Consider the following 18,393-nt stretch of genomic DNA (forward strand, 5'->3'; position numbering starts at 1 on the left):
GATTGGAATGTATTTGAAGTTAATTGTGCTGTCAAGTGAGGGGCAGGTGACCTGTACTCTCGTGTGGGCGAGGTGCTCATCAGCGGCAGGCTATAGAAGACTTTAGAAGACTTTACAGTATAATTAGAAGATGACCGTCATGGTTTGTGGTAATTGTTGGTGATATAAATACCTGGTTGGTCTGCACTTAACCTAGTCCAGCCGCTATGTGGCCAACACATTATTCCATGACTTGTTGTGATTGTTTTCAAAAAATGTTGACATTGCATGTTATAATATATATATATATATATATATATATATATATATATATATATATATATATATATATATATATATATATATATATAATGTGTAGCATGTCTTGTCAACATGTCGTGTCAATTGCATGTCATGCCAACATTTGTATTCTCTCTCTCTCTCTCTCTCGCTCTCTCTCTCTCTCTCTCTCTCTCTCTCTCTCTCTATGAATATGCATGCATATTATCGTATATCCATGCAAATTCCTACATTTATAGATAGATGGATTAGTTTCCAAATATGAACAAGGATATTAGACATAATGAACACATATTATTTAAAAACAATAGTATTGCCCTAGAAGACTAATTTCATGCCTGATTACCAAAACTCGTTTGGCCCCAATTGGGATTAGTAGGTTACAAAATAATGTTTCACAAAGATGTTGCTATTCCCCCCTCAACCAACAGACTGTGCTGCTGGCCTGGCTAAAACAATGAGATAAAACCGGCAAAGCACAGAGGATTCTGTGGTCCACAACAGCCTCTGGTGGATTTCTGCAAGCAGGTTTATTACAAAGTAATGTTACAGTGACAATTCCAGCTCTACCGAAATTAACCATACGTTGACATGGATGCACACGAGAATGTCTACATGGAGTGCCACCCCTTCAAGCACACACTGCTGTGAAGTGATCAAATGAAACAGGGACTGCAGCTGACGACAAACAAACAAACAGGACTTAAAAGCTTTATGATTACGATGTTTCCGCTACTTGCCATAAATAGTATTGTTCAAAGGTTTCTGCAGTGCTTACTGGGGGTTTATTGTAGTATATTGCATTGCCCTTTAGATGCATGTTGGCAGTATATCATATCACTTAAATAGATAATTGCAGTGCCTCCAATGGTACCATAATGCACCATCTACTCCAAACATCAGCAAACATAATCACAGTACATTCAGTAACTCTTTCCCGCCTGTTGCCCTTCATTAGTGTTTTTAGAAATGTTAGCTAACCGGTACAACATTCTCAGGTTTCCTAGTGTTCGTCAAACCTCTTCAGGTTTTGCATTACAAGAATAAAATAAAATATAATAAAAACAATTTGAAATATTTCACAAAAAATAATACATTAAAAACAAATACACAAGGCCATTAACATTTCATTCTCACATAATATTAAACCATATTGCCTCTCAAAAGAATATTTTACACCTTCGCAATGATTTAAATAACACTCAACACATTTGTAGTCTTTTAAATTAGATTTATCCAGTGTCCGTTACGTGTTTAGGGTGCAACTAGCTCCTGTTTTCAAGGCCACTGACTATCGCTTGGATCCCTTGGCCAGTTTGCTTGTGGAAGTGGTTCTTTTCTGAGGAGTGGGGATCTTTGAAGGTTTTCCTCCATGTTGACGGGAGGCAGAACGCGTCGTCGATCGGGTTGCGTCTCCAACTGTTTCAGAAACGTCTGAGCAAACCGACTGGATGTCCGAGATGTCAAAATCAGAGGCGTCACTTCCTCTGCGACTGCTTCCTCTGCTTCCTGCTTTACTTCCTGGTCGGCTCAAATTCTTTCTTGGCTCTAGAAAGATAAAACCACAACATTCAACGAACCACTAAGAACGAGCCTGATCTATAGAGGTATCAGTGTTTTACCACCGGCAGTTTGTCAGCACATTGTTACATCTAAACACATACAGATCGATTAGCATCTTTTATCAGCCCGTCTTGGATGACTATACTCAATGTGTTGTGCCAGTTTGTAATTTCAGTTTAATGTCGTTCAGTAAAAACAATACCAGCTGTCAGAGGCTAATGTGTTGCATTCTAGGTAAAGCTGAAAGTGGTGAGTTTTTTTTTCTTCTTTCTGGCAGACAAAAATACATTTTCTTTCAAATGTAATGAAAAAAGCCTCTGGGTTGCTCTTTACTCACCACCTATTGTCTGTGCCCGAGCTTTCAGTACCGCAGCACTGATCAAGGTTCCCTCCTCACCAGACTGAAATCCTTTGCCTGACAAGTACCCAGGAAGACGCAATTTGCTGCCTTGAACTGGAGTACCCTGCAAAAGACAGAGCAGTAATTACTTGGATTTCTGATCAGTGGGAGTAAACTGCACAGTTTAATGACAATGAAAAAACAGTCCTTTTCAAGTGCATAAATAGTTGTAGCAGAAAGTATGTCATTGAGTTAGTTTTTATATTGATATTTTAAAAAATCCTTATTTTTGCATCAACTAGTATTAGTATTTGGCTTAAAGTTTCAACCTGTAGTTAGAAAGTCATGACACAATCATGCATACATTACATATACAGTTGTTCATTTTATAGTGTAATTAAAAGCAGGAATTAAACATTCAGTCCATTAGTAATCAAAGGAGAGTTTATAGACCCAACTGAAGTTTCTCACACATTTTGTTTTTTCCCAGCAGAATATAATTGTAAATCAGCAAAATCAGAAATACCTCCGACAAATCACCTTTTATGAACTAGGCGGTCTATCCTGCCTTACTGATGATACATACATGTTGTCTCTGTTTTGATAGTTGTGCAGCAGATTTCAGTTGGGTCATAAATCCGAAGCGTCCCACATCATGTGTTGTAAATGACTATACTGTATGACTATACCTCTGAGGATGAACCTTGGCTCCCAAAGGAGTCTGATGATTTAAGAGGAGTGGAGGGTTTGCTGTTTGTAAGCCAGGGCTTATCATAATTGCGGGTAATGTGTTGGGGAGTCTGGGAAACAATGGCAAATCAAAAAACACAGATATGGATTCACAAATCAAAAACTACCAGAAAGACGAGATGGAAGAAACACAAAAAAAAATAAACAAGAACGTGATCAAAAAATGTGAATTTAAAGAAAGAGAGCACGTAATGGAAAGAGAAATCATGATTGGGAGTGATCAATCAACAGTGTGACAGACAACGAGGGAACCGGCTCTCACAGCAGCGTAGAGCCTCTTACTTTGGGTGTGCTGGTCACTGCCGGGGTTGATGGGACCGCACAGCTCTGACTGGAGGTGGATCTGTTGGGAGAACATCCTCTGGATGACGGCCGAGATCTTCGGCCTCTGTAACGGAAGCTCGCCATCACCTGAGTGGTTCCCTCAGGGAGGATGAACTTCTCCCGCAGCTCCATGTTGGTCCTGCCTTTAGCTAAGAAATGACACCCAAATGAGCCGTATTAATTACAAACAACCGGGAATACTTTCATTAAGTACTTTTGTGTTGATGATGGATTGAGTAAACACAATTATTTACACTTTAAGTCCCAAATTTCCCATGAATAAATATTAGTTTGGTCTAAATTATCGTTAAAATAGAAACTGCTCTATTTACACTTCAGCAAATATGACTTGATACGTCATTTATTTTCAGATTTCATCTTTTTATATTTGTTTTTGGTTGTATGCTGGGCTGTGGAGACATTTCCTCCAAAAATATTTTGGCAATTTAAAGTCTTTTTATGCTACACGAGGAATTAATATAATTAATTGGAAATGTACAAAATGAAAACTGGCTGTGTTTGAAATCACAAACTAACTACTATTCATAATAAGTATGATGTAAAATCTAAACGTGTAGTGCATTCCCACTGCATTATATGTGGATTTTGTGTCTTCAAGACAACTGGACAACTGTACCAAAATACTCTTCAGACTGTCCGATGGCGACTGTGAGGTAGACGGTTTAAGTAATTAACCAATAGATGAAATAATTACAAATTTGGTGAGGGACATTAAGGATTGCTAACAAATAAAAGCGTTCCATTTCGCAGTTTTGTCCCAGTTAATTTACTGCTGCAATTTATCTGAATGACATAAACTGACAGGAAGTAAACATGAAACCAAGCTGATGCCTATAATGTACTGTAGAAAACATACTTAACATTGCATCGTTATTTAAGTAAACAGTACGCAGTACATGTATGCCGTGTATGTAGGATGCAGTACCTACAAATGCAATTTCCAACAGCAATTTTAGCAAAATATACATAGTTAGTTTCAGGTAATTTCTAAAAAACTTATTGGGAAATTATTAGGGACAAAGTGTGACTATAATGTGTTTATAAATAAAGCAGAATGTAATAAAAAAAAACAATGAAAACACAAGACTCGTGCTGTTTCACACCTCATCCATACTGCTGCAACAGTAGTGGAATACACTTTGTTTCCCAACCAGCAATACTTTTGTTTGTTTGCTTGTATTGCTCAACAAATGTTGAGAAGATTCAAACATATCAAAGTGTGCCCAAACACTCCCACATCCAAAACGGCCCAAATGAGGAGAATTACAAAACCAAGAATATACAATCTACACACAGTGAAATCAAACTTGCACCAGATGTGTGAAAAAACAACTGGCTTACATGCAGATGTCATCGCTAAGACACACTGTTAAACAAAGTAAACAGTGCAATACATACTGTTTCAGTTGTGTGTGTATGATATACAGACAACATCATTTTCCCCAATGATGATGTTAGTCCAGGTTTATATACTACGGGTAATATATTCAGTCTCTAGAACCTCTCACAGGTATTTTATTTGCTTGATTGTAAAGCAAACCTGAAGACTGCAAAAGAAGCTCGGCTCAGAACCGTTACATGCTGAGAGATAGAAAAGTGCTCATTTGCCGCTTCAAAGTCCATAAATATTGCCTGAAGAGAAAGTGGCATCGGGCGATGTGATTCACACAAAACAACCGCATGCATGAAAACCAGCTGGAGCTGAATGACGGCCGACTGTGAGTGAAGCCGGCGTTTGAGAATGCCATTCACGATGAGGACACCAACACAAGTACACACTCGGATGTGCAGACACACATACCACAGGTGGGTTCATGGAGCGAGGTGAGATAGTGTGAGATTTGCCAACCTATAGGAGACTGAGTAATCGAAGAGTTTGATTCCGAGCGCAACATTTTGCTTCCATGGTGATGAACTGGAAGAAATGATATCATGTTCAGCGGGAGGAAGGTTTAGTAGGAAATACAGGAATTGAACATTAATAAAGAAGAGAGCAGAGACAAGCAGAGTACGGAGAGCATTTTCACTTGACATGAACACAGAGGATTGTCTCATCGTGGTCTACTTATGGAGGCGGGATCAGTAATTGTATTTAGACTTTGCTAAAAGTAATAATAAAACTAATTCAATAATACAAGTAATAATCTGCTAACAATGCTGGATCATTTCATTCCAGTTGATGTTATTTTGGAGCTTAGTGTTGTAAGATAGCAAGACCAGACTTAAAGAAGAAAAAAATAACCATTAACATGATTTTAAATCATAAACAGTATAAATCAGTACAAAAAGAAAAGACTGTGGTTGCTTCCACTTATTTTCAAATTGAGGATTCGACTCTTAAACTCTATGAAGCCTTTGATGGATCTGGAACGGAGCAAATATTAGTTATTTTACAGTAAGTTATGTTTGAATTATTTTATTAACTGATGAGACACAATTAATATCTACCATTTCTAGATCTTGTAATTAATGTTAATTAATGCAATCCTCACCCTAAACTGATTTAAAATCACATTACACTGTAATTAGACATTGTAATGATTCAGAGACATTATTGTAAATCTGTATCTGTTAAAATATTAATAAAATATAATCTTTATAATAATAGTCAGACAATCAAAATCAGATTGATTGGAGACTCAGCAATGTTCAGCTTCCTAATGAGTTTTTTTTTTAAATGCATTAATGACCCAAACTGCAATATGCTAGTCATTCTACACACAGCTGGATGTGTGCACCTTTCAGCATGTAGTCTACTAGTCCTGCATCGTGACTTGGTGTGGTGACCTATTGACCTCACCTCTACAGGGGTCGTTCTTCACCAGGAACTCATCCAGAGCCATCCAGCCTCCTCCAACTCGCACCATCACAGTACTGCGTAAAATTCGTACCAAGCGCAGCTGCTGAGAGTCTCCAAACTACGACGGGGGGAAGGAAAACAGAGAGGGCAAGTGTGAAAATCTTTGTATAACCTTTGTATAAACACTCACTGCAGGCTGAAAGCAGTGCAACACTGGAAAACAGAATCACTTTTATTCCAATCATTTTTTTGCCAATTATTTTTGCATTTCTTTACAATTTACTTTTTCTTTTTTTCCCTAAATTATGTGGGACAGCTTAAACCTAAATTGTACATGCAAAAATCAAGCAGCCATCAAAAGGTGCTTTTTCTTAATTTCAGCTCTGATTTCCTTTTTTATGTTGCACAGATTTACACCAACAGGATTATAACCAAAACATACATATTCAATTTCATTCTCAAAGACACAAATTACACAAAGGTCAATCCAACTGGTGTTCTTCTAGTATTGTGTGCTGGTTGGTGTGATTCAAATGTATTGTTTGTAAATTACTACACAAGTCCATTCATTCTGAATGAGATCATGCTAAATCGACACCTGACATTTACTCATATGCACATTTGAAGTTAAGCCTGAGTAATGTATCGGTGAAACTAAATTATAAACTAATATAGGCTTTCTGCTGTTTTGGTAACTTGGTAACAGTGCGGTCATAACATAGTTTTTATAAAGCTAAGTGGACTATTTCACTGACACATAATGTAATCATTTGTACTCTCAAAAAGCAGAATCAGCTCGACATTGATCTGTTACAGTTTATAGCAAACTGAACGTGAAGTCCTGTACACTGCAGAGCGTTTACAGCCTCATGATATGGCAGTGGACCTTTTCTAAATTTGGAATAATTTCAGCTAATGTGTGTTTTTAATTTTATTGGCCACATTTCCGACAGCATCTGGCTTTAGTTTGCTGGCACCGCTGCGGGTTGAGCCTGTAAAAAAAGCATTAACTGAAGGCACATTATTTGACCACCAGAAGGCACTAGAGTATAATACTTTCTTCATCATACCAACCACAGGAACAATAAGCATATGATGAACATGGATGGCTCAAGGTTGATAAGGTGATGGACAGAAGTCAGCCAGTTGGATATGACCATGAGCATTAGCACAAAGACATAATTTACAAGAAAGACAATCACAGCCACATGCTTTCTGTCCAGAAACAGTTCCACATCAAGATCAAGCGGACAAACAGCAATCTCCTGCAATCCAGCACTTTGTTGCACTTTCTACGACAACGACTCGAATGCTCGGGATGCATTGACACGGATGCAGATCCAATGCAGCTAGCTTCAATGACACACCGAGAACAACATGAGGAATGGTTCAAATCACTTCCGTCTACTCCACTACAGTGTGACACGCAGACATGACCAAACAATGATGAGCCTCCGTTCAGTGCCTATTATCTTATGATGTCTCTTCCACTTGTAAAAAAAAACAAACTTGTATGATTATTATAATGATTTAATGCCACTGGTGATTTAAGTGATCAAATGCATTAAATGTGATGATGATCTGGAGAAAAAAGGAGGCACAAGAAACATCTTAAGAATAACCATTTACCAGAATACAGCTTTCCAAAACTGCAACGTGTAGGTGAGGGGTAAGATTTTGATTTTCCCTGTTTGCTATTGTCTCATCGGCGATTAAGGAGTCATGTAAGCAGTGCACCTGACCAAACTGTCAAAAGAATTATTTAAATTCATTGTTGTGTGACACATCAATACAAACTAGTTCATACAACACTCATTGATGCCGCTAACACCTCCCATTATTCATCTTCATCCAAACAAGCTTCAGGAAGCATGTGGCATTTGAACACATATCAATAATGGATTTTAAACTGCAACATGCAATTTGTCAACTCAAAAGGTAAGAAAAGCAAAGCTGCCCAAGTATGAAAATAAATGAATAAAACAGTCTCAGTTACACAAAAGTATGTCAGCCAATGTTGAGATAAATCATTCCCATGAAAAGCCAAAGGCAAGCACACAGAAAGCATTATTTTGCCACACTGCCCAGCAGATGAATATGCCTAATACAAATTATTGGCTGAAATGGTTTTGGCTTGTAATATTGTATTTTCTGAAACTCGAAAGCAGATATTTAAATATATACTAGACTATATTTAACTTGGATTGTCTTATTTTTCAACAAAACAAAAAAGGCAAAATAATCTGAAAAGTGCAAGAATCACATCAAATTCAAACATGTTTAATCATTCTTTCATTTCTGACTTTAAAGAACATTTAATATTAAACTGAAAATACATCGCAGGCCAGAGTTCCTTATGAGTTAAATCAGACGGCCATAGATGTTTATTTCTACTTCTGAGTTTCAGTCTGTAAACATCAGCCAGGAACCTAGGCAGAGAGTGTTAATTAAAAGCAAACTGGATAAGGCACAGAGCGGTAAAGGCAGACTTTCATATGTACCTGGTTTCCAAGGTAGAACTGGTGATGTGAGGAACAATAAACACATGGAAAGGTTAACGTTTTTACCATGTATTGGCTTTTATTGACACTTTTTTTCAGCACTTACCTTTCTGTCATATTGATCTGCTCGTATTTAAAAATGTTCACAATCATGGCATTGTATTTGTTGAAACAATTGCTTTAAATAAAATGTTTGATTAAAATCTGCTTACCCGGTATTTGTTGGCACCAATTTGCTCCACTTGGAATCGCTTTGTACATTTGCATTTTGCCACTTGTCTCGTAACCTACAAACAGAGAAGATTTCATTGAAACAGAATTCTCTAAATGCGTCTCTCGATTTAAATTTAGAAATTCTGAACATGAGAGTTCGGGTCACCTCATCTTCAATTTTGTCAGCATCTGTGAGGGGTTTGTAAGCATCCTTGTTGGGATGAAGAGCTGCCACAAACTCATAGTAGTCAATGTAGCCGTCACCGTCTCTGTCAAATATGTCCGCGACGGCGCTCATCTCCAGACGACTGGTGGGGAATTCTATTGAAAAAACGTTGATGTGGTACAAAATGAGCATTTTGCTGGCTGTGGTACATTCTGTTCACTGAGTTTGTTTGTTGAATGACACTTACTGGAGGAGAGGATGCCCTCTATGAACTCCTGTCGGGTCACCTTGCCATCTTGATCTTTGTCAATGCGACGGAAGAAGTCCATGACACGGGACTTCTTGTGGTTCATCCAGCGCATGTAGCGCTTCCGCCACACATCAAAGTCAAAGTTGGCAAATTCCTTCAACTGCACAGAAACACAGGGAATCATTGGAGCACAGATTTGCAGAACAAAGTGCTTGTAATGGTGCTGAGACCAGGTGTGTGTAAAACCCAAGTGCTTGATTACCTCCTCGAGTCTGTCCAAGGCATCGTTGAGTTTCCTTCGTCGGTCCAAAGCCAGCAGCCACACGTGCTGCCACTTAGTGACCAGCAGGTTAACCCGCGGGTTCTTGGTTTCAACGGGAGGTTGGGTTGCTGACGCATACATCGTTTGCGTGGGAGAACGTTTTCCTGCAGGTGAAAGAAAAACAACCTTCATAGTGACTGTGCTAACACTGTGTAATGAGGAATAGATTTGCAATGACATCATTCCAGGTGCTAAAATGGACAAAATGATCACCCGGCAGTGACTAAACACCGGGCCAGATGGCTGAGGTCACGCTCTGTGAGGGGTAATAATGGGCTACATACTTCCAGTTCTTCCTTTGTCAAGCACTGGGATGTGAGACTGGACTGGGGGCTCCAGAGCAGCCTTCCTTTTGTGTGTCTTGGTGATTTTGTCAACATCTGGTTGCTTCCTTGTCATTTCCTCCATAAATGCCTGCAGGGAAAAGCAACAAGTATGCATCCGGTATGGTTCATGAAAAACTTATAGCCTGAAAAAAAAAACATTAAACCATTTTAAATAATTGTTTTTACCTGGTGTTCTTCTATGAGGCTTTTGACCTCTCCAAGCTCCTGCGGCAGCTGCTCCTTGTCCTTATCGTTGAGGTTGGTCTCAGCCCACTGGAGCCAGGTCAGCAGATTCTCCAGCAGGTCCTGAGTGGCTAACAGCTCAGTGAGGGCCGTGGCCAGTCGCTGCTGGTGCTGTCTGGCCCAAGCCTGCACCTATAACAGTAACATGACACACATTACTGAGCTGATGAGGCACACACATACCACCCGAAAAATACAATTTTGGTGATTTGTGCAAAAAAAAGTTGTGTAGTTGTGCTTTGTCTGATCGGTATGAAATGCACGTATGCAACTGTGAACGGACCTCTTCGAGCCGGGCTTTAATGATGGTGTTCCAGTGTTTGATGGTTGTGATAGAGTCTGGATGGCAGATGACCAGAATAGCCTCCCCCATACTGGTTGCTTTATTGAGGGCCACTCGCTTTTCCTCCAGTTTCTTCATGAACTCCTTCAAAATAACAAATAGGACAAGATTAGATTTTCAACTGGATTTTCTTCAGCAGAAATTTAAATATAACATTGCTCGTGGCATTTTTTTTTTCAAATTGCAGTCAGGCAGAGTTTTTTTATTTAGTAAGATAATATCTATGAAAATATCTGCAATATCTTCACATATACAACACTGCGTTTGTGTTTGGATTGAAAGATGGCATCTCCTTGCAGATGTGCTGCAATTACAGAAATGGATTCGTTAACTCAATAAAAGACAAAAGAAGATGCCAGCATGTTACATTCATTTGTGTAAACAGCCACAACTGTCCAAATGTAAAATATTGATTTAAGATATTGCTTAAGATAAGACATTATAAATATTTGCGATGCTTGCCATGTGTTGCTCGATAAGCGTCTGCAGAGCCTCCTCATCGTCAGGCAGGCTGCCATGGAAACGCAGACTCTGCTCGGCCTCAGCCAGCCACTCCAGCAGGATGTGAACCGTGGAGTGAAACTCCTCCGCCTGCAGCCAGAGGAAACAGATCAGTCAGGCTCCCAGAGTCTGTGCATGTTCTACCTGAGGACTGTAGGGGCTGCACATACCTGACACAGCGCCTGCTCCAGCCGGGCCTGTTTGGACACAGAGAGGTTGCACACTGTCTCCCAGCGGGTGCTCAGCTCCTGCATCTGGGCTTTGACCCAGGACGAGTCATCGTGGCTGCTCTCAATCAGCTCCTTGGCTGAGCGCTTGAGGGCCTGAACGCTTACTGTCCTCTTCCCTAACTCCTTCTGGAAAACCTGCAGCGGAAAAAAATAATCGAAGGCATGAACAACGTACTTACTAGTTTAATATTTGTGTAATAACATATTTTTGCTATTTATAACTTAAATGAAAAAGTACTGACAGGAATTGTACTTGTGGATTACAGAATTGACTTCAACAGAGTCACAGCGGTTGGTGCAACAAAAAACTGAATAACTTCTGTAGCTGATGTAGAGCAATTATATTTAATAATAACATTGTGAATGACCAGACATCTTTACTGGACAGTAAACTTTAGATCAGATACTCTCAATGGGAAGATACTACAATGCTAACCCCTCTGTTGTTTGAATTATAGCCTAACACTCATGTGGTTTAAGTGTTCTTTGTTACTATTGTGATGAGCAACAACCAGTGATGAAAAGAAAAGGGTAGTTTCACTTTTATGCTTCTAAAATTGGCTTTTGATGCTGCCATTAAAGACATTATTTATCCAGTGGCCTAGATGAACAACAAAGCTTTGTGTCATGCTATGATGTGGTTTAGTGTGGTTTTCTACCTTGTGGGTGTCTATCAGATTGAGAACCAGATCCAGGTCGCCATGTACAGGCTGGTCCTCAGCCAGCTGAGGTTCCACTCTGTACAGCCAGTCAATGAGAGCCTGGAGAGCGTCTGTAAACTGTCCGGAGAACAACAGGGCCTCCTCAAGCTTGTTCTGTCTGCAGGAGAACACAAATGATGGATGGACTATGAATGCACAGAGAATATCACTGCACGACAGTGTGATTAGTAGTTGACGGGGGAGAATACACTATAAAACGTGCAAAGATGTGTCCATACCTTTCAACTGACTTGCCACAAACAGTGTCCCATTTGTCCCTCAGTTCACTCAGCATGTCATCCAGCTTCTGGTTATCGTCCCGAAGGGAGGTCTTGTCTTTCAGGGCCCGTCCTGTCCGAGTGGTGGTGTCATACACGGAGTGTTTGCTGCCAACAGCTTTTTGGAACTCCTGTCGATGAGAAACACCGTCATCAAAAAGCTCCAACCTCCAAACAATAAAGAAGTTTGGCTTTACTCAACTAATGAACGAGGCAGACAATAGTCAAGGTGAGTGGATTGTTTGAAGTCTGTGTCTTTAGCTTTCTCAGATTTTCTTCCTGCTACTATTGACATGTCAGATAGGATCCTAATCTGCGTGTATTGTTTGATTAAGAAGACCGTTTTCTCTGAGGGAACAAAAAAGGGGGTCAAATCTCAAGAGCCACTGCTCCACAGAGATTAAAAGTATCCAAACACAGTGGCTTCTAATACATTTGGTCCATCCCGGGATTATGATAGGATTAGCACAGTATCCGCACATAACGCTGCAAAAACCACAAGATAGGACTGGGTAGTCTGTAACGCAAGCAACTGCACGACTAATGTATTCTGTTGATGCTGTAATTCCCATAAATACCTTTTGCTGTTGGATTTGTCCAACACTCATACATCACACATTGAACATGGCAAGTAAACAGCTGTCTCAATATTCCAATTTGTCAAAAGAAATGAATGGATGAAACTGTTCTCTCAAGGGTCCCTGGTTATTTTAGCTTTCATTCTTTCCACAGTGAAGTGTGATGAGACGCCGCTCGGTCACCTTGTGCAGCGCCAGCTGCGTCTTGATTTTGTCCGGATCGTTGGCGATTTCCACTTCTGAGTCCAGAGTCTTCTCAGACTCGTCCAACCACTCCATCAGTTTATTCCATGTTTCATGGAACTAGTGAAAGATAAAGGAACAAACAAAGCATTTACAAAAAGTTTTGATTACACTTGATTCATGGCGGACTCCTGTTAAATGTTCAGATGATTGTTTTTTCAGGCCCAAACAACAGAATAGAAACCACTATAATACATTTGCAGACAGAAAACAAAACCGGCTTAATATACTATATTTCCAGAGCTTTCTATTGATAATACAATTTTAAAAAAAAACAGTCGTGAAACAAAGCCTGCCAACCTGCTTCGCCCTCTTCCTGGCGTCGTCCAGTAAACGACCTCGCTCAACAGACCGCTGCACCAGCTTCTCCCAGCGGCCTTGCACGCTGAGCAGCAGGTTCTTGATCAGGACCACATCCTGTTTCTGGCTGAAGTACTTCAAATGTGTTCCTGTCTTGTCCAGTTCAATGATGTGCTCCCTGTGGGAGTTCACCTCCGTCACAAACATCTGCACAGAGCAGAGAGGAGAGACATTTCCCTCAGGTGTTATCACATCAGAAGGGAGTACAGGCTTTTTAAATGACAGCGGAGGTAATTTGTGTGATTGATGTGCAAATGAGATTTGTTCTAAAAGACCAAACAGATGGAGTCATTGAGTCAATGTTGGCTTGATGGCCAAGCCGAATGGTGAATTAGTAAACATAAACTGCTATTTTGTGTATGACACTGACTTTTCACTGGCTAAACAAATGACACAACGGCACAGCAGATGGATAAAATCATTAAAACGCTAACAACAGTAACAACAATTAACCACACATGTGAAAAACAGTGTTATGTCCTCATTCCTTCCTCTTCAGACAAACATTACCTTATGCTCGTCAATCTGAAACATGATGGTGTCCATTATGAGGGAGGCCGGGGAAACCATGTTCAGCGTCTGCTCCGCTTGCGTCAGCCAGTTGATGAAGTCCTGTAGAGAGTTGTGGAAATCCGTGGCCAGCGTCAAGGCTTCTTCTAGCTTCACCTGTAGACACAACACATCATCAGGCTCCACGCATAGAGGTAGAAATGACCCTGTTGTCTTTTGTCTCTAAACTTGGCTCCATTATAAGCTGCATCCTCCTGCTGAAAACAAACCGTCCGGTTGCCATAACACCAGATGAAGAGGAGGGGGGAAAACAATTACATTTCACATTTGTGCCGAACATGACCTCTTTTTGAAGAGAGGAAGTTAACATCTCTGGAGAGGCTGACGGTGGAGCAGAAGGGAATGATGAGCTTTTAATTGAATGAGAGAAACATTCACAGTGACTCGATCGCTGGAAAACATCCACCGGCACAAGCTCATCACATGGCTGTAAATGTTAATGACGTTAAAATCCTGATGAGAGTCATCTTTTTTATAGATTGTGGGTCATGTTGAGTCTTGCTAAATATGGAATTAAAATTCAATAGACAGTACTTATTACATTATTTGATTAAACTCTTATTTGCTTGAAACGATGTGTTCGGCTCACTAGACAAGAGAAGTGTCACATTGCCGGAGAGAGCATGGCCAACAGCTGCAAGATTTACCCAACTTTGAAATTCTGGGAACGGGACCAAAGTTAATAGGAGGCAAAAACAAAATGTTTCAGCAAACTCTCAAGCAGGCAGAATGAGGAGCTCCATATCTGGAGTGAGAGTGGAGAAAATGTTGTTCGCAAAGGAATAACACATACATAAGATGTGAAAAGGAGCAATATTGTGTCTTGGTCTTGGCTCAAATGTTACTTAAGCTATTTTCTTTCTAATGTGCTTGTTAAGTGTTCACTGTACATATGAGACAAGACCACAGTTGTTCTCCAGTAAGACGCCTCCTGTGATCTACAGTGTAACCACATCCTGTGTGTCGCTGCCAACACGCCGGCCTTACACCAGTCATTACCAGCAGCGGGATCAGAGGGTTAGAGTCATGGCTAAAGAGTATGTCAGCGATCGCTCCATGGCACCTAAAGCTGAGGTTGTGAATGATTAGGCTTAAAGCACTGTAGCTCAACCACAGCTCTTTAGTCTTTACATACTTTTCTCTCAGTGGCCTTCCCCTGCACAGCTTCCCACTTGTCCTTCAGGTTGGCGAGGTCCTGCTCCGTGTTGCTGTCAGGACCCTCGGGTGTTATGGCGAGCAACTGGTGACCCTTGTTCATCAGCTCCTGATACAGCTCCTCCTTCACCTCGAAGGCAGAGCACAACTCCTGCAAAAAAAAACAAGAGACGTTAGGGCATGCTTTCATCAAACACACGAAAGTACCGCCTGGGTACCGCTAGGAAAGTCTGACGTATCTAAAGTGTATGTGCAGAATCTGCCAGTGTACTTTATTTTGATGTCAATCCAAATCTAGTCCTAAAATGGTGAAAAAATAAGCTTCTCAGAGGCTCGTTCCCACCAGCAATTCCTCTGTTTTGGCTCCATAAAATGTGACTACTGATGCTTGTTCAGGGAGAGATGGTTGTGAAAGTGTCCCTCCATTAAAGAAAAGGAAAACAAAGGAGGGACACATTCCTAAATTCATTATAGTCAGACATGGCTGAATCAATTTGACACACTTTTTGTGATCATCTGTATGGGAGATGCAAGCAGTGTATTTTGCAATGTCATTTAATTTTCACACTTCAGATAAAACACAGAAAAGACATCGTCGTCTCATTTACAAGCCTGCCATCTGCATGCGGCCTTTCATATTGTTAAACACATACCAGATGGGCGTTAAGCTGCTCCCGGGCCGTGTCTGGTAAGCCTCCCACAGCCTTTGATGCCAACAGCTGACGTTCTGTGTCTTTCAGCCATTGCTGCATATCTTCTATCTCACCATGGAAACCTTGGGCCTACAACACAATACAACCTGAGTCAGGACAAAAGGTGTCACACACATTCATTGTGAGCAGCCTATGGCTCAGATCGGAGGATATCTAAGTTATTAATTACTTGGATTCATTTAGCTACCAAAAGTAGCTATTTAGCAGTATGAATGAAAAAGGCTCAAATGTAATGAAATAAAGGATTTGATTTTAAAAAAAATTAAAAAATGGCAAATGTTGCTTTCATTTTACATGAACTGTTAAGTAAACTGTTGTAAGTTAATGAATACATACCAAATTAAGTATTCTTTGATATATATATATATATATATATATATATATGTTTCTCATATCCCCCTCATTCAAAGCACCCAGCGAAAGGGCAAAGTTATACATAGAAAGCAAGAGGGCGGAGTGGGGCAGACAAAAGAATCCCTTGTCCAAAAAGGAATTATGACTGGCGTAATTTACTTGCTCTCATGGAAGTAGAGAATCATTCACAAATTTTGAAACATAAATAATGCCTATTAAGTTATGGTGAAAATGATTTTTATACCTGAAGCAGTGCGCTCTGTAGTTGTTGCCTCCTCTGTCCCGTCTTCTCCAGGATGTCTTTCCAGCGCTGGTTCAGGTTCTCCAGTTTGCTCTGCAGACTAGAAGCTTCCTCTCCAGCGGTGGACTCCACCAGATCCTGACCGGCCTTATTGACGGACTCCACTGTTGCCTTGTGAGCCAACACATCGTTCTGGAGGACCTGGAGAGATAAAGCAGCCGATGTTGGGTAGATGGATTTGAACCGACAAAACTAAAACTGCCTTGCTAAAAGTTCATTTTGAAACAGGGTGAGACATTTACTGCTTCCTTTCTGTGCTGATGCTAATGCCATGGTCATACAAAGGCACCTTTGACTTCTGAAACTTGAATTAGCATTCCAATGCTAATTTGAATGTTTGAAGTAGCATGGAGAAAAAACTAAATAACTCCTTGTCATACATGATGCTTGGCAAGCTCGATCTCCACAGCTTTGGGGTCTCCTCCCGCCTTCCTCTGGTCATTGAGCAGCTCCTCTGTGTGGCTCATCCAGGCCAGCAGCTCGTCCAGTGCGTGCTGAAACTGGCCCAGTGCCAGCAGGCCTCCCTCCAGTTTGTGCTGGATAAATGACAGATTAAACCATTAGATATTGCAGTGCGTGAAAACACTTAACAAGCATACAATACAACATATTACATGGCATTTGAGCCATTGGTGAGTCTGTTTTATTGTCGATAGAGAGTTATTACACACTGTATTGAAAGAGCATATTACCACATTGAACAGTATAAATGAAGCTGTTTCCCCTCTCTGACCTGTCGGCTGATAATCTTCTCATCCAGATTTTCCCAGAGCATCTTGAGCTCAGACATTGGCTCCTTGATGGCGCAGCGATCGGCCTCATCCGTCACCTTCTTCAGCAGGAGGCCTGCCTGGTGGTTCAGCCGCTCCATCTCAATCTGCAGCTGGTAGGCCTCTCCTTTGAACTCCTGACACACAAAAGCCCATACAGTGGTACAACCCACTCAGTCAACAGAAGTACAAAGCTTTGAGGAGAATACACTTGACCTTACTCGCTATGTCTTTTCAGGACACGATTTGTCTTATTGTACATCAAAGACAGCGTGATGGGTTCATTAAGCTATTTTTTCCAGAGCTTTTGTACTAACTGAGGCGCTGAACATAAACACAGCTGTTGCATGACATAACCTCTCTGACAGTGAATACTGCAGTAAAGAATAAGTGCATTGATGAGACAGAGAACAAGTTAATTATAAGAATACCCTGCTGTTATAGATTTCAAAATAAAGACAAGATTGTACCTTGAGTTCTACAATCTGCTGCTTGACAGTTTCCAGGTCTGTGCCCACGGGTGACATTGTATCCAGTTTGCTCTCAAGAATATCCACCCAGTCAAACATACCCTGCATACACGGTGGGAAACCATTGTTACGAGAAGAAAACAAAGCCTAGTGCACAGGGAGTCAAGTTTCCCATCTAGTGTCATGTTATTCAATCGTACTGTCGGTCTTTAGTCGATCTAAACTTTGAGTCAAATATAGTAAAGCACTGGACTTGGTGTTTATTGTTTTAAAATGAATAGGTCTCTCATAAAATGTTGTATCATTTAAATCCAGTGCAATACAAAAGCACTGTAATCTGTGGTTTCACTAAAAACTGTCTGGCTCCCTGTGTGTGTTTAACTTTAAAAATGTACGTATATGTCTCCATGGACAATGATATTCAATAGTCAGTCATACAATGAAGACAAATACCAGTAATGAAAAGGGCTGTATGAGTAACAGCTTGAAAATCGTACTGTCACACTTCATTCATTCAGAGGATTATTTCACATTATTTTGTTCAAATACAATGAAGCAGTGATCAGCATACCTGCAGGCCATCCTGAAACTGCACAGCACTCTGCATGGCTTCCTCCAGCCTCTCTACTCTTTCCTTCCAAGTCTTATTGAGGTTTTCCCACGCTGAGTTCACCTGGAAAAATTACACAAGTACATCACCGCAAACCATGTAGGCAAAGTAAACAGCA

General features: G+C 40.5%; 1 protein-coding gene across 16 annotated transcripts in view; it reads right to left on the reverse strand.

Annotated features, from left to right (window-relative positions):
* Nucleotides 1-785: 785 nt before the first annotated feature.
* dst (dystonin) overlaps nt 786-18,393 on the reverse strand; it is a 95,277-nt gene continuing 77,669 nt past the window's right edge. For 7 of the 16 annotated variants that reach the window (XM_068567215.1, XM_068567224.1, XM_068567231.1 and 4 more), the window contains 29 exons: nt 18,237-18,338; nt 17,666-17,767; nt 17,159-17,332; nt 16,806-16,961; nt 16,369-16,566; nt 15,711-15,839; nt 15,038-15,208; nt 13,843-13,998; nt 13,273-13,479; nt 12,913-13,032; nt 12,113-12,282; nt 11,832-11,991; nt 11,113-11,307; nt 10,904-11,032; nt 10,382-10,525; nt 10,042-10,230; nt 9,814-9,943; nt 9,470-9,633; nt 9,205-9,367; nt 8,958-9,112; nt 8,791-8,865; nt 8,579-8,596; nt 7,707-7,823; nt 6,078-6,195; nt 5,079-5,192; nt 3,215-3,405; nt 2,872-2,982; nt 2,180-2,306; nt 786-1,827 (listed from right to left, as the gene is read on the reverse strand). In XM_068567215.1, coding sequence (XP_068423316.1) covers nt 1,571-1,827; nt 2,180-2,306; nt 2,872-2,982; nt 3,215-3,405; nt 5,079-5,192; nt 6,078-6,195; nt 7,707-7,823; nt 8,579-8,596; nt 8,791-8,865; nt 8,958-9,112; nt 9,205-9,367; nt 9,470-9,633; nt 9,814-9,943; nt 10,042-10,230; nt 10,382-10,525; nt 10,904-11,032; nt 11,113-11,307; nt 11,832-11,991; nt 12,113-12,282; nt 12,913-13,032; nt 13,273-13,479; nt 13,843-13,998; nt 15,038-15,208; nt 15,711-15,839; nt 16,369-16,566; nt 16,806-16,961; nt 17,159-17,332; nt 17,666-17,767; nt 18,237-18,338 — 4,242 coding nt within the window. In that variant the 3' untranslated portion in view covers nt 786-1,570. The remainder of the gene's footprint in view (nt 1,828-2,179; nt 2,307-2,871; nt 2,983-3,214; nt 3,406-5,078; nt 5,193-6,077; nt 6,196-7,706; nt 7,824-8,578; nt 8,597-8,790; nt 8,866-8,957; nt 9,113-9,204; nt 9,368-9,469; nt 9,634-9,813; nt 9,944-10,041; nt 10,231-10,381; nt 10,526-10,903; nt 11,033-11,112; nt 11,308-11,831; nt 11,992-12,112; nt 12,283-12,912; nt 13,033-13,272; nt 13,480-13,842; nt 13,999-15,037; nt 15,209-15,710; nt 15,840-16,368; nt 16,567-16,805; nt 16,962-17,158; nt 17,333-17,665; nt 17,768-18,236; nt 18,339-18,393) is intronic. The other 9 variants (XM_068567221.1, XM_068567228.1, XM_068567227.1 and 6 more) reach the window with 7 other exon arrangements.

This window comes from Clinocottus analis, unplaced genomic scaffold, assembly GCF_023055335.1.
Source record: "Clinocottus analis isolate CAN_PGR_092001 unplaced genomic scaffold, fCliAna1.0.p SCAF_8, whole genome shotgun sequence".
NCBI classification, from domain to species: domain Eukaryota; kingdom Metazoa; phylum Chordata; class Actinopteri; order Perciformes; family Cottidae; genus Clinocottus; species Clinocottus analis.